Here is a 16611-nt window from a genome sequence, read left to right on the forward strand (position 1 = left end):
TCAAACTGTTCTTTGCAACTTAAAGTGAAATGGCCAGAGGCCTTAGGACATACAGAAAACTCTTTGTTTAGTTCTTTAGGACAACAGGGAAATTGTAAAAATATCCAATAGATTAAAACATAATTTACATTATCTTAGGAGGCCTTCTTCATGCAAAACACTGTAACAGAAAGAACAGAACTCTACACAGCAAATAGCTACTGTGTGTGAAGGCCTAAAGGCAGAATTCTAATGGGCTTGTTTGTTTGAAGACAAAACACACACACATCCCACAGTAAGTAACTCCTACCCTCACTCCTACACTTTGGAGCTCTGATCAGGCTTCTGCCTGGAAAACTAAAATGAAGATGTGTATTAGCAGACATTACAAATGCAAATTTTCATAGTATTCCAGGCAGCAGAGTACCAGACAGCATTCTCTTTATAAGCTGGTGGTGGTTGTTCCGGAACAGAAAGAGTCCCTCTAAAGGAGATTCAGAGAGTTTAAGTGAGTTCCCCAAGGTCACACAGCGGCACAGTGGCAATGCCAGGACTCAAACAGAGAACTTCTGATTTGGGGCCCAATGCTCTAGTTACACTAACGCTGCCTCCTGAGATACTCAACATCCCGGTACAGGCAAGTTCACAGTCGCAACACGATTTCCTGAAAAGAAAATTTAGCTCCGCTAGACCATATGGTTGGTCTTTAAATGTCCGTGTTTTCAAATTGTGATCCCTTGAGTTTCATAAACATGTAAAAGAATAACAACCCACGGGAACTGAATAACTTATTGTCATCTAGCTGCTTATAAAAATAGTGTTAAAATGAGTGCTGTCCCCATTGCCAAGATGCTGCAAAGGGCTGGTCCGAGAGCCAGGCTGACCTTCAGGAGCTAACCCGTCGCCCTCAGCTAAGTTTCCAGCCAAACTGAACGGGGTGCATGTGGCTGCCAGGAGGCTCATTTTTAGCTTGAAACCCAGTAAGAATCCAAGAGGCTCAGATTTATAAATTTGTCCAATCCTGCAACCAAGCAACTCAGGGCAGGCAAGGAGAGTGGTCGTGTCTGCCTCGCCTGAATGCTGGCAACTCTACAATCCGCTGACACAGAAAGTTCTGTCCAGAAGTAATTGCGGGGGCTGGGGAGCAGGGACCTACACCCACAGGTATAGCTGGAGAGGCAAGAGAAGGAGAAGAGGCCTAGCCACGGGTTCCAGTGCTACAGAGAAGGACCAGAGGGCCCCTGAAATCCCTCCTGCTCCCGAAAGTGTAGGATTAAATGGCAAATGGGGTTTCGAATCCTCTAAAAAGCATTAAGGTCAAATCAGTTCATCTTGATGTTTGAAAAATTAATTTACTGTTCAAGAATGACAGCATTCAAGTATGACGACTTTTTCTCCAGCTAGACTTGCAAAATCGAGTTAATTTACACCAAAATAATTGCCAAAAAGGGTGAGAAAGTGAATGAGATAATGAAACAACAAGTGAACTGGAAGAAAATACACAGGCTATGTACTTGATGTCAGGATGTAAGGACTTTCTAAACATAAAAGCAAAGAAAAAAATAATAAATGGAAGACGGTTAATTAGTGCACAGGAAAAATAAGATACCGATATTAAAAAAAACTACAGGGCGGGGCTCAATTGGTTAAGTGTACAACTTCAGCTCAGGTCATGATCTCATGTTTCATGAGTTCGAGCCCCATGTTGGGCTCTGTGCTTATAGCTCAGAGCCTGGAGCCTGCTTCGGATTCTGTGTCTTCTCTCTTTCTCTCTCTCTCTCTCTCTCTCTCTCTCTCTCTCTCTCTCTCTCTCTGTCTCCCTCTGTCCCTCCTGCTTGTGCTCGCTTTCTCTCTCAAAATAAATCAACAACTTTAAAAATAATAATAAAAAAAAAAAACTACAGGGCAAAGAAAAGCCAGGAGATTATTACAAATGAACTCTTAAAAATGATAAGAGAAAGGAGAACACATAGGAAAAATGGGGAAGGGTAAAACTGTCATTCCCCAAAGAAGAAACATGTCTCATAAACACAGTCAAATTGTTTGGAGTCACTAATATGCAAGCAAATGGGAATTACAGGCTTAAGAAGATCACTTCTCACCGATCGAATGCATGGAGTTTTATAATATTATAGCCAGTGCTTCTAAGAGCATAAGCACAACAGGTTGCAGACTGCTGCTGAAATACACCTGTCCTAAGAGCATGCACTTTCATCCAGCAGTTCCAAGCCTAAGAATTCATCCCAGGGAAGGAGACAAGAGTACAAAAGCTGAATGACGTTCATCACAGCTGCACCTAGAAGCTTGAAAAACAGGACAGAGGCTACCTATGAAAAAGACCCTACCAATGGGACCACGGCACACTCACAAGATACTCTGCCACCATGAAAACTGACATTGTAGGAAAAGGTCTGAAGAGGTAGGGCTTCTGGGATACCGCACAGGGGAGGAAGACGTGACCAAACCAAAGCAGTCGTGAGTAAAGCAATTCATGTGCCTTTTGTTTTCTTCTTTGTGCTTCTATATTTTCCAGTTTCCTACAATGAGCACGTATTCATGGTTTTAAATATTTCTTTAAAATGTGTGTTTTTAAAGCATTACACTAAGTCATTCTCATTATTTGCTCTATTTGCATCCAATTATTTGCTCTGGCCATAAAAACAAAAAACAGAAAAACAATTCTACCAGGAATATTTGGATAAGAGGGGCACTTGGCAATGAATTCTGATACTATGCCTCAACATCAACATTTAAAACGGTGCAAGAATCTGCCAACAACTATTTGAGGAAACTTCATACCCAGGACCAGTTGCTTCCTTTCTGAAGCTTATTAATGAACTTGACATGAGGTCAAAATCTGTGCGGTCACAAATCTCCAAACAGCCTATGCTTCAATACTGGGTATTACAGAGATTAAAAGAAAAGAAAAAAAAAGGCATTTTAAATTTGAATCATGCAAATGTGTGATTCTCCCTTAAGAAATACCTCGTGTTCTTAAAATTCAAACAATCAAATGGGTGAATGAAAATTCAATTTAAAAAAATGCCATAAAACATTTCAATGCACCAATATTTGGTGGGCGGGGCTATACCTTGACTCATGGGTCTGTTTACAAGTATTGACTATTTCCTACGAAGGCTACAGTGTAGACCCTGCTCCTCAAAGTGTGATCCTCTAAGCGGAGTGCTGGTGATACCTGGGAGCTTGTTTGGGAGTGCAGGATCCCTGGCCCCACCTGAGACCCACACTACACCAGAATCTACAGTTGAACGAATCCCCAGATGATATGAATGCCGTTAAAGTTTGAGAAGAACTGCTATAAGAAGTCAAAAGCTGAAGTGTTATGTCACAACCAAATAAAAGATTTAAATTAAGTGAAGCACCCCTGAACAGCCCCTGGAAGAAGACCTCATACACACACCAAACCGCAGCGCCCTGCATCTGCTACGGTGGTTCCCCACCCTGGCCGTGAACCAAAATTACCTGAGAGCTTTTAACACGCGCAGGTGCCCAAGCCCCACCCGGACCCAATGAATGAAAATCAGCACTTTCCAAAGCCCTCCGGGTAATTCTATCGTGCAGCCAGACTTGAGAGTTTGAGACTGGCATAGACAGACCCTTAACCAAAGAGATCGCCAGCCTCACCACAGCCAGGCACAAATAACCCCTGCTTCTACTCTCTTCCGGTAGCTTCTCACAGGCCCCTGTTCATCACTCCCTACACTGATCCTCAGCCGTTCTCTGACCCTACAGGCCTGTGAGCGCAGTGTTATTGGTCACATTATCTCCAGCACCTGGCACTTCGCTGGAGTTGGATGAACATTTGTTGAAGGAATGAGATAGAAGCAAGAGAGGGCAGCTGCCAAGCTGAATGTGAAGGAGGGTGGGCAGGCGGAAGCAATCGGAAAACGCACGTTCTTTGATCCTCTAAGGCTCATCGAGGTGAAACTCCCATGAAGTATAAGCCTTGTGGGCAAGACTTACTCTAAAATTAACAAAAGATCACCTATCATTCCAACGATGTGGCCGGGGGAAAAATTCTGGACAAAGGGGACTGTGTTTTCAAACAGCAATGCATCATGCCGTGAAAGAAATGCAACACTAAAACAGAAGCCCTCTTGGTAACCCAAGTATGTGTGTGTGTGTGTGTGTGTGTGTGTGTGTGTGTGTTTTAATGTTTATTTATTTTTGAGAGAGAGACAGAGACAGAGCATGAGCAGGGAATGGGCAGAGAGAGAGGGAGACACAGAATCCGAAGCAGGCTCCAGGCTCTGAGCTGTCAGCACAGAGCTCGAGGCGGGGCTCAAACCCACGAACTGGGAGATCATGACTTAAGCTAAAGTCGGTCACTTAACTAAGCCACCCAGGCACCCACCCAAACGTGTTTTAGTATGATCTCCCTCCAAGCTAGGGCAGCACACCTATTGACGTGCTACCCACACTCTCTCTCTACGCCCAAGTTCAGGTCGGAAAGACCGGCACCTCCATAACTGTGTGCATCCCACGACCCAGGCACAGAGAGGGAACTTAACACACCCCTCCCCGGCCATAAGGAACAGCACAGCAAGGCACAAGAATGCTTGAATAAAGTATTTTCCAAAAGCACTGGAGAAGTTTGTGATCAGACTGCAAGCTTATGAGATTCCAGCGTTATCGCGAAATGCTAACTCTAGATATCCTCTGTCCAAGGGTAAAGGGCAATAAAAACAGGTTTTGGATCCTGACAAACACTTCCCTCTCCCTCCCTTCGATTTCTGGGAACCTCTTCATCTCACAGCATGACTAGGAGAACATAACCACAAATACTTTAGACTCCAAAAGGCCTCGGATCTCTGCTGGGCAAGCAAACAAGAGCAGCCTTTGGAATTGGGAAAAGCACGAGCAAAGAAAATAATACGGCCTCACTCCTGTCATCTGGTGAAGCAAAATAAAGACGCCGCGCCATTTGGTTTTCATATCTGCGTGGCTTTCCAGAATGCTTTGCTCCATTTTCACGTCCGTGTCCTGGGCAGATCTTGGGAGCGGGGCTCCTGCGGAACTGTCTGGAGAGTACACGATGCGTCTCGGGAGTAACCAATGTTCACCTCACAACTGCTGCATCTAGCATCCTACTCGGAGGCGATGCCAACACTCTCCCCTGGCAGGTCTCCGGCACAGGCCCTCCTCACCTGACCTGCTCAGAGACGACCACACCGCAGCCCCCAGGCCAGTCTGGCAAGACAGGAGACACGAGCGTCCCCACACCCCGGTCACGCAGACACCTCACCTCCCCGCTCGGCCCTGCCCCAACGTCTCTGCCAACCGGCACTTTCTGTTTCCTTCCCCGCCCTGGTAAAAATAACTTCCTCTTCGGGTTTCTAAATCTGTGTGTGATTTTACACACATTCGCTGGCACGTCGCTGGATGAATTCTGACACTAAAGCAGAATGAAATCGCAAGAAATCTGCAGTCACATTTCCGTAGAACTCCATCCAGATGAGTCAGTTCCACTTGTTTTCCCAGATATTGAGAAAATACTTCCAGGCAAGGTGCTGTATCCTAAGCGTGGCGTCAGTTCCTTCTGCCCTCTGCTTCTGACGGACTCAGCAAAGCCACGGAGAGGCAGGGCGCGGGGTGCGGGCGCTGCTGTGTGTTAACCGTGCGCGGTTCGCTGGCTGCAGTTCCGAGTGGGGAGAAGGGCGTCTCAGTGAGCAGACCACCCAGCACAGATGTGGCATCAAGACCCCAGCGAGACTTCCTTATTCTGGGCCCGAGTCGGGGCTCCCGAGAGCGCCCGCCGGGTCCACTCACCTGTCATAAGGACAGAACGGTGGAGGATGTGGCAGTCATTCTCAAAAGAGGACAGGTTGGAAGAGAGACACTTCTGATCGTGACTCCGCTCTGCAAAGCAGGCTCACAGATGGAGGGAACCGGAAGCTTCCTCAGTTCTACGGGCCAGCGAAGGGCCACAGAGGCAAAGGGGTGAAGGTGCATAGGGGAGTGAAGATCATGGAGTCTTCTCGAATTGCTTACTGGCCAGTTGTGTCTCCTCTCCTACAAGCTGCCTGCTTATATTCCTTGCCCATTTATCTCACAAAGTGTTTCTCTTCTTTATTGATTCATTGACCACTTAAAGACTGCATATTCGTCTCGTTTCCTAGAGAAACATCTGTCCCCAGTCTGGGTCCTTTGCCTCGCTTACGGGGTGCCATTGTTCCGAAGGCTCTACTTGTACAGTCGTTTTCTTCCCTTTGCTATTTGTGCTTTCTGTGCTGGAGGTGACTTCAGATGAGGAGCTAAAATAGAGTAGACATCTATTTTTCTGGACAATATTCACATGGGGGGGGGGGTAAGACAATCATCTTCCTGTCTTCAGTCCTCTGAAAGATGATGCAGTCCAATGGACTATTCTGTGTAGCTCCCAGAAGAACTAGCAGAGGCAGAGTGAAGCTACCCGGAAGTAGCTCATCTTACGGCAAACCACTCCCTCAGTCACTGGAGCTGTCCACAGGGCAATGGGACGTCCAGCGGCAGGGAGCCGGATGGGGGTGAGAGACTCCTTTGAACAACACAGCTTCTTATTCCTATGTGTCTTCCTTCTTTCTTCCTATCGCATTGTTAGATTTTGAATTCTGGAAAGACATATCTTAGTCTGCTTCCTCTCTCTCTCTCTCTCTCTCTCTCTCTCTCTCTCTCTCTCTCTGCCTTCCTAGGGATATTCTGCTTCCCGCAGTTTCTGGAGCAAGATTCTCCCACTATTGCCCGGATAGGCTGTGGCAAACTGGTGATGGAGAAACATGCTGCCAATTTTAATGAAGACAAAACAACAAACAAACAAAACAAAACCAAAAAGACTATGATTCAGATTTTGAAAATAATGGTCAAAAACGTTTTTGTGCATTCTACTTGCCTTAGTCACTTGACTTTTACAATCTTTTAAATAAGCATTTGGTACCAAAGGAAATAGCCTTATAATTTCAGTTGCTAGAGTAAGAGGACTTTCTTATCTCTTTCACATGATTTTAAGAGTAGACAGGCCCATAGAAAACACCAAATGCAGTGATTCTAAAGAGAAAAGCAGCAGCATCTCCTGGGGCTACATATAAAAATCACCTAGAGAATCTCTTTGAAGAACCCCAAATCCACCCCATTGTCCCAGTCCCGGCCACTGGGACACAGTGCCAGACAAACCATCAAGGCAATATGGACACACTGCTGACAATGGGGGTCATACGAAAGAAAAACAATGGAGAATCATGGACCTAATCAAACGTCTTCATTTTATTTTTTTTTTATTTTTTTATTTTTTTTTTCAATGTTTATTTATTTTTGGCACAGAGAGAGACAGAGCATGAACAGGGGAGGGGCAGAGAGAGGGAGACACAGAATCGGAAACAGGCTCCAGGCTCTGAGCCATCAGCCCAGAGCCTGACGCGGGGCTCGAACTCACGGAGTGCGAGATCGTGACCTGGCTGAAGCCGGAGGCTTAACCGACTGTGCCACCCAGGCGCCCCAAACGTCTTCATTTTAGAGGTGAGGAAACCTAAGCCTAGGAGGTTCATGCGACTTAAGAGCACTGACCACTGAACTATTTGGGGACCCTTCCAGAACCAGGTCCCGTATCCCTCCCAGCAACCTGCATGGCTTTGCCCCTGCTTATTCAGCACAAAGGCATTCACGTCAAACAGCCCTCGTGTCAGAGCAGGAAGCTCTGCGCTGGAACTGCAAGGTCATGGCTTTTGCAAACGAAATTTGACTTTCTGTTCAACGATGTGAATTCGCATTTGCTTTCAACTTCTCAAGGAACTGGGTGGCCAGCTACGGCAGAGAGTAATGGCCTGTGGCTCTCACGTGCCCCGGCGCCCACCCAAGGCTGGGAAGGTCCTGGCAACATGAAGAGGCAGAGAGGATGGGAAACAGAGGCAAGTTCACCGGCCTCTGGGCAAAGGCATTATCCAGGACTTGGGTTCACCACTCTGGCCGTGACTTCCAGTAGAAGACAAGTAGGAACCGGAGAAAAGCAAGTGACCGTACCGCTGGGCATGGTGGTTCCATCTCTCATGGGAGAAGCCCTCCTACCTGTCACAGTGTGTGCCTGGCATTCTGATTGTCTGAAAGGGCATAGCTACTAATGCCATTCTCAAAGAGCAGGCCATCCCAGAGAGTTGGCTGCGCCACGCGCCCCCTGCACAACTGTTCTTATTTTACGAGTGCGGGGGGAGAAAGCGTGGATAAATTCAAAACAGAGGAAAGCACACCGTGCCTAGAATGTGTTCTTCCAAGACTGTGTCTAGGAAGCAAGCAGAAGGAAGAAACTGGAAGGTTCCTGTGTGTCTAGTTAACAGGGCAAGTGACTGGAACTTGCCTGCTGTTGAAGAGCCCCCACGAATCAGAGGGTGAGGGTGACAAGATGAGCCACAGGAATACTAGTTTAATACTTTCGTGTTTCCTGGTTAGACTGCTGCTTTCAACTGGAAACCAAGCCAGGGATGAGTCTGTATGCATCACCAGCATGGGTGTTGGTACAAGCGTGCGTCCCCAAGAATGTAGGTTTTCGTGCCAGAAGAGAGGGGAGTCTGAGAGAAGCGAAGAACAAAGTGATAAAGTTGACATTTGTTGAATTCAAATGCCAGACCGTGGGTCAGGTAAGTATCCTATAAAACAGCACTTATCAATCCCGTCATACAGATCAAAACACCTGAGGTTCAGAGACTTTAAGAAAACTGCCCAAGTTCTCCCAGCCGGTGATCGCACTGGGATTTGCATCAAAATCTCTCTCTAGGGGGTGCCTGGGTGGCTCAGTAGGTTGAGCGTCCACTTTCGGCTCAGGTTATGATCTCGTGGTTTGTGGATTTGAGCCCCGCATCAGCTCTGTGCTGACAGCTCAGAGCCCGGAGACTGCTTCAGATTCTGTGTCTCCCTCTGTCTCTGCCCCTCCCCCTGCTCATGCTTAGTCTCTGTCTCTCAAAGATAAATTTAAAAAATTATGAGAAAAAAAATCTCTGCTCTAAAACCTATATTCTTTCTAATGTCTGATGCTTCTGGCTCACAAGCCTTCCATGAATATTTGTTGAATGACTGAACAAAAGAATTTGTATGTTTCAGAATACTTCCATTTTTATTTTCATCGAGACTGTGAAACTCATACTCACTGAGCTAGGAAAAAAAAATCAATGGTGTTTCCAGAAATGCAATACGGCTAAATGTAAATAATTACTTAAATCACCCATCAATGAGTGAATGAAGAATTGCTTAACCAAAGCCATGACTTCAAGGTTATTCAATACCTTTCATCAAACAAGGGTCAATGGGTTTGTGCACTGAGCCCTGATTTTATAGTTTCTCATTTTGCCATTCTAGGTTAAAATCCATTTGCTCACAATTTCAAAAACCACATCATCTTTTGGTCTCATCTCCTTAAAGACAAAAAGTCACGCTTGAAACATACTAGCTAATTTAACACAAATCGCTATGTAAGGAAAGATACCAGCTTAGGGAGAGAAATAAACTATCTGCAGACTCCCAAAGCAACTGGTCGGGGTTCAGGAAAATGACAAGAAACAAAAAGTCTGCATTCTAGTTATATGCAGTCAAAGCTCTAGACTGACCTCAGGTATTCTTAAGAGGTGAACAATTATCCCCATGCATGGAGTAAATCTTTACAGAACTGTATGTCATAGTGGTTTTAACATCTTTGCTTGGAACATATGCTTCAAACAGGAAGAGGCAGGCTGTAGACATCACCTGAGCTTAAGTCTTTCCTGGCACCCGTCCCCATGTTCTCTACTTAAAACAGAGACCAAACACCGCAGGATGTGGAACCCTAGTGAAGAACATTCTGCTTAGCAAATATATTGAATCAACAGATAGTTACTGAGGGCCTGTGCAGGAGGCACAGGAGAGGTGTCAAAGTAGAGATGGTTAGTACTGAATAAGCTTCCTCCTTTCAAGGAGCTTGTCCATGAACTATCACAATACAAGGCAGAATGTCACAACTTCAGACGTGATCATGAAATAATTACAGGAGTTCGGAGGTCATCACTGGAATCTGAGCTTCCTAAACCACCAGCAGAGAGGCAATAGCAGAGGCAAAGTCACATAATGAGACCAGAAAAATGAGTCAGTGGCTATCTTTGGGAAATTACAGACAACTAATAGAAACCCTGAGACAGACCAGGAGGTATAAGCATACCCTCAACACTAAGCAGCTATCTGGCTCCCCTGTGATTTTCAGTATGTGAGTGTTACAAATTATTCAAATTGAGCCTCTACCAAGCAGCATGGAACTGACTGCATCTATCTTAAAGCTTCTCATTTTGAGAACACCTATTTTTTAAACATACCAAAAGTGTCTAACGCTCTTACAAAACCAAGTAATATTTCTTTCTAAAGCCTGCAAGTTAATTTACCAAAGAGAAACAATTCTAGGAATTGTAAATTCTAGGAATTTAGTAAATTCCTATGTGTTTGTCTTGTATGTTACACCACAACATGAATAACAACCAAATTGCACATGAATTCTAATTTTATGAGACTTCTCAAGATCTCCTTGGTATCCTGGTAGTAAATACCTTGTATAAGGAACATGATGTACCCAAATGTTTTCCCCTGCTGAGCTCATCAGTTCCATTCCAGTGAGCAAATACAAGACAGATACTCACATCCACTGTACTATAATCTGCTGTTCAAAACTGGCTTCACTTACATGTCACATATGAGTCACAGCAATCTCTTCAGACATCTGTAATACAGATAAATGCTGGCTATCCAAGAATTTACATACGTGAGAACTAAATGCAGACAACCAAAGGGTTTCCTATTCAAAGTAATCCATACCTCATCACTGCAAACAAGACCCCCAGGATTTTTTTGAAGATATCCTTGCTTCCGTTCACTGTTAGGAATCTATTTAGATATCATTCTATATGCGGACACTGTAATTAGCACTTTGAAAGTGACTAAAAATGAAACTTTCTTGCTCCTTGAGAAGGTGCACACCTATTACACAGAGAACAATACACCACAGTATTGTTTCAGCCAGTACCACCTTTTGCAACTTCAAAACAAATAGCAAAATCATATATCTGATAAGGGTCTAGATTCCAGAATACGTAAGGAATTCTTAAACCCCAAAAACAAAAACACAACCAGGTTCAAAAATGTGTGAAGGATGTGAAGAGACATTTTTTTCCAAAGAAGCCACACAAATGGCCAACCAGCTCACGCAAAGATGCTCGTCGTCACTAATCATTAGGGAAATGCAAAACAAAACCACAATAAAATACACTTCGCATGCACTAGGATGCCTACAATCAAAACAATGGAAAGGAACAAGTGTTGGTGAGGATGTAGAGAAACTGAAACTCTCGTACATTGCTGGCGGGGATGGCCACCAGTGCAGCCACTGTGCAAAACAGCTTGGCAGTTCTGTAATAAGTTAAACATAGAATTACCATATGACCCAGCAGTCTGCTTCTGAGTATGTACCCAAAGGAACGGCAAGTAGGTATTAAAATAGAGACGGCACGCAAGAGTTCGTAGAAGCGCTATGCACAACAGCCGCAAGATAGAAACAACCCCAACGTCCATCAACACCTGAATGAATAAACAAAAATGTGCTATATCCACTGGCATATTATTCAGCCATAAAAAGGAAGGGAGCATGATGCATGCTACAACATGAATGAGTCATGAAAACAATATGCCAAATGAAAGTAGCCAATCACAAAAGACCACGTATTATATGGCTCCATTTCTAGATGTCCGGAATAGGCAAATCTACAGAGACAGAATGTAGATTACTGGTGACTTAGGGCTGAGGAGATGGCGGAGGGAGGGGACATCCAAAGGGTAGATAGGGTTTCTCTTCGTGCTCTAAAATCAACTAGAATAATGACTGTATTTGTCTATGAATATACTGAAAACTACCAAACTACTAAACACTTTAAATGTGTGACTTGTATGGTTTCTGAATTATATCCCGATAAAGCTGTTTTAAAAACTTAATAGCAATAGTGAAAGGTGCTTCATTTGGAATTTTCTTGCCCAACAGTTGCTACAGTTTTTTGATTTCTGCAAATCAGAGTTTTGGGTGAAACAGTAGTGTTTGTGTCCCCAGGTCTAATAAATAAAACGGTTTATGGCCATCACTGCTTAAAGTTGAGTTTCTCTAAATAAAAATCAATACAGGTAAGACGAAATTTCCCTGCGGTCAAGTGTCCCCATCTTTCAAAACCAAAAACAAAACCCAAAAGAGCAAATGATAACTCGTAACAATTCAAGCGGCCAGGATCTGTCCGATAAGATGCCTTTTCATTGTCCATCACTGCTCCCCTTCAGGACAGCTGCAAGGCAAGAGACAGTGTCTGCTCCTAGAGCTTCCTCGGGGGAAGCAAAAGATACTATCTCTTTCGGGACCCAAACAGCTTGACCACTTTCATTCTGGCTTCTCAAATACAAAGCCAACTAGTGTTTTAAACCTGGGTTGATGACAGGGAATTTAAGGAAAGACAGTATCCAGATAATACATATTTATATGTGCTTTCAAACAATTCATACTGAGACTAGTCTACAGCAAAAATAGTTTACAAAGCAGAATGCTTTTCACCATTCATGTGCTGTGTTTACTGACCAGCCTGCCATTGCTGAATTCTATTTTCTGTCCTTCTTCTAATACAGTGCTACTGTGTCCCCAACCAACCCCATAAAACACATTTGCAGCTATGAACAAGAATGCCATTTTGTGTTTTTTTTGTCAACAATTTCTATTGATAACATTATATCTAATGCATTCATTTCCTAGATTGCTGTCTGGGGCCCAAACTATATTTAAACCATGCTTGATGTGCAGAAGACAAATTAAATTTGACTTGTAAGGTTTAAAGAAATGATTTTGTAACGGATCAGGACCTCTATTTTGACATTTTCCTTTAAATTCATTTAAACTTAGAGAATTTCAAATGCAACACAGTTCCATCTTTTTCTCTGTCGTCTTTTGACTTGAAATTGCCATCCTCGTATATAATATATGTAAAGATTGGCAACTCTGGAAACTGAAATAGAAGCGGTACGTCCCCATTTAAAGTAGTACAACGTAAAAATGGAAAGGAAGGCATGTCAATTTGAGATCGACCCAACAAATTTAGTTCCCATAAAGGCTAAATCACATATCCAAGGCTTGATGATAAATCATTAGAGTTTGCCAGTTGTAGAAGATCTGTAGTAAGCCATCTGGCTTATTCAGTTTACATCAGTGTAACGAGTGTTATCCCAAGATTCTGATATTTCCACAGCTCATAAGTAATGAGGCTACTGGCAGAGGCTGTATCATAACCTAATTTCTGGGGGGGGGGGGGGGGGAGATCTTATGTGATTTTTATTTGTTTTCCATAGCAAATCAAAGTCTGAATGCTGCTTCAAAACACAAAAATGCATTTCACTGAATTGGAAGGACTATGGTAGCCAAGTTTAGGCACAGCCTTTTGCTAAATCCATCCATTTACCCCACTGTATGCTCGTGTTCTCCCTCTACCCATTTCAAGAAGGAAAATACCAAGGCCACAGTTATTCCTGCATGATCCACCCCCCTTACTTTCCTTTTTGCAAATGTGTTGCAGCAGAAAGTACCTTTCAGGAGAACATACTCTGCCCGTTCCCAAAACAGACCAGAAAGAACTGTTCCACTGGCTTCTGTGGGAAGAGAAAGCATCATCGCTGCCTCCTTTCCCTTTCTTCCCCCACTATTCCTTCTGGTTACCAGCTCCACCCCATTCCATCCATCTCCTAACCTCAGAGAGTCTAAAGCCAGCTGGAGCTGCGGCTGTTGGCTGGTCTTTCCCTTGAAACAATGAGGCTTAAGCAGCAAAGCAGATGCATTTTTCAAAGTCGAAATGTAAAAGATGAAACCACGCACATCACCTTTAAAATACTCGGTAAATCTCCTCTCTTTCATCTCCTGTCTTTCGCTCAACTATATAGGAGGCTTTCTGAAAGTAGAGCTGTATTCCGGAACGATGGTTCTCGAACTGCAGCCTGCATCAGAGTCACCTGGAAGACTTGCTAAAGTACAGAGTGCTGGGCCCTCCACCCAGACTCTTTCATTCAATTGGTCCGGAATGAGCCCTGAGCATCTGCATTTGTAACAAGGTTCCAGGTGATGCCGATGCTGCAGATCCGTGGCCACACATGCAAAGCTACTAGCGTGGACAAAGAACAAATCGCTAAAGGAAGGCAAAAGATCGGGGATTTAAGATTCTAATTCCCATCACCTCCAGTTGTGTGGGTCTGCTAAAGCTGAGTATCGTGGCACACGGGGATTAACACGGGAAGGTGGAGCTAAGAGCAGACCAGCTGCTTGACTTACTTCCCTTCCCTGCTGGCCCCTGAAGATGTTCAGAACAAAAGTAGCAAGAAAAGGAAAGCGAAATTATGCAAACAAGTATGATTGTGTTCAGCCAGTCTGCTCTTGAGATCTGCACTTGCCTCCTGGCTGATTGGAGAGCTGCGCAGTGGGCGCCCGAATCAGACGGAGTTGGGTTCAGGTCTTGCCTACTGGCTGTGCGTCCTTCAGCAAGTTAGTGAATCCGTGTTCTCATTCCTGCCACATCAAAAATGGGAATAACAACCGAACCCACCTGTAGCATTGCTATGTGCATACAATTTCATTCTGCATGTGCACTGACGGGACCAGGCACAATCAATGTTAGCTTTGACCGTGAATGGTCGTATCTCCTGGCTCTACCGTGAGAACATTCAATAGGTTCAATGTTGTAAGACCTATTCGATACAGTAGGTTCAGTTATTAATGCCAATAAATAGCAAGTAGAGACTCTGTCTCAGACGTATAATGGCACACAAGTATATTAAAATAACACCCTGGCAACAATTTTTGCTAAAATGTTATTCTGATTTGGAAAATTTTCACTTTATCTGGACTTATATTTAAGGAAAACACTGGCCTCCAAAATTGGCTAACTCAGGAAATTGAGAGGATATGTTGACTAACCACAAATTTTGTTTTGACAGACACTAAAATAATAGAACGGACGGAACAAGGGGAAAGTATTCTGCAGATACCTTGGCCTTATATTATTAAGGGTATATTTTAGACCCTCTTAAAGACCACAAGCCCACTCTTCCCCAAAATCATTATATTTATGTAACAAACAACAGGGAACAAATTTGGCCAAGGTATCCTATTTTCAGTTCACGGAAGTGATGTCATTTTTTTTTTAACCCATCATGTCAGTCAGAAACTTCCTGATGAGTTACTAACAGGAGCGATGTTCAACCGATCAGTCCTTCCCAGTTCCAGAGTGAAGTCACCTTTCTACCAACGGAGCCCCCAAATTTATTAGGCCTCATCTTTTGAAATATAATGATGAAAGCATTCAATTCTGGGCACAACACACTTTGGGCTCAATTTTCAAAAGGTTAAAGTGCCAGAAATCACAGTTTCTTGATTTTACCCCCCGGGGTTGCCTCTGTTCTTTCCTCCTCTCGGGTTTTCCTGTCCCCAAGAAGGGTATCAGAACCACAACATCTTAGGAGCTGGGTGGAGGTCTGAGATAACAGCCTAGTCCAGCCCAGAACTCTATTAATGAAAAACCTGAGGCCCATGAAGTTTGAGCACCCTCCCTAAAGCCAACAGCTTTGAGGGCACTAAACACAGATGTCTTCCTTCTCCATGCACTGTATTTTCCCTGCCCCACTGGCCTCCACATTTTGCTTAAAGGGAATTTCAACAAAGTATTCGTTATCAGATTTTACAGACCCCTAAGCTTCAAAAACACTTCCCAGTGCCAGTTAACAGGGATTATTGTTGATGGTTTAAAAAAAAAAGTTACCTTCGTAGCACTAGCAGGTGTCTGAGGCCCTGTGAAGTCTCCATGAGACTCCAAAATGCAGAACTCAGGGAAAAAAGAGATTTGACTCCTTAATAAAAGTGCGTTATTACCCCCAATCTTCTTAGAAGCCTGATGCTGAGGGTTGTTATTTGCAAATCTGCTCGGACAATGTTTTCCTTTAATTTTCCCTAAAGCATCTTACAAAACCAGAGTTCTCCCAAGTTTCTACCGAAACAGGAGCGTACCTTTTAAAGTCTGAGCTTCTCTGCGTGGAAAGGGCATGCTTGTTATCTGCGTTTCTATTTCAAAACGCTTCAACCCATCTGTCACTTTGCTGAGGTGGTTCCTGTCCTTCGAAAACGGCCTGCTATCCAGACCTGTGGCTTCCGCGACTCAGGGACTCTTGAGGGAAGTGTGGAGGCTTCCAGTCCCCTGGAGTCTTTGGCCCGATACGGCCCAGCGCTCCAGAGGCTTCCCTTTGCGCACCCGCTCGCGCCAGGCAGATGCCGGAGGTTGGCCGGGTGGCTCAGGTTCATCACCTCGGACGCGGGCAGGGAGCTGGCGCCTCCCCAGCCTCTCCCCCCGCCCCCGCAAAAGCTCTCCGGGCCGCGCGGGCAGGGGCGGGGGGTGGAGATTCGGCCCCTCCCGGACCGGGGCGCGCGCCAGCCGCGGAGCCGGGACCCGGGCGTGCGCTCGCGCGGCTCTGGCACCGCTCTCCCCGCGCCCGCACCGAGCGGCGGGTCACGCCCTCTCTCTGCGGCCGCTCTCTCCTCTCGCCGCACAACCCTTTCCTCACCTCTGCTAAAAA

At 44.7% G+C, this 16611-nt stretch overlaps 1 protein-coding gene across 1 annotated transcript in view; it reads right to left on the reverse strand.

Moving 5' to 3' along the window:
- UST (uronyl 2-sulfotransferase) overlaps window positions 1-16100 on the reverse strand; it is a 304894-nt gene extending 288794 nt beyond the window's left edge. Inside the window, exon 1 of the mRNA XM_040448924.1 lies at window positions 16049-16100. Within this exon, the coding sequence (XP_040304858.1) occupies window positions 16049-16085 (37 nt within the window). The 5' untranslated portion in view covers window positions 16086-16100. The remainder of the gene's footprint in view (window positions 1-16048) is intronic.
- Window positions 16101-16611: the final 511 nt, after the last annotated feature.

This window comes from Herpailurus yagouaroundi, unplaced genomic scaffold, assembly GCF_014898765.1.
Source record: "Herpailurus yagouaroundi ecotype Mexico unplaced genomic scaffold, PumYag 198, whole genome shotgun sequence".
Taxonomy (NCBI): domain Eukaryota; kingdom Metazoa; phylum Chordata; class Mammalia; order Carnivora; family Felidae; genus Herpailurus; species Herpailurus yagouaroundi.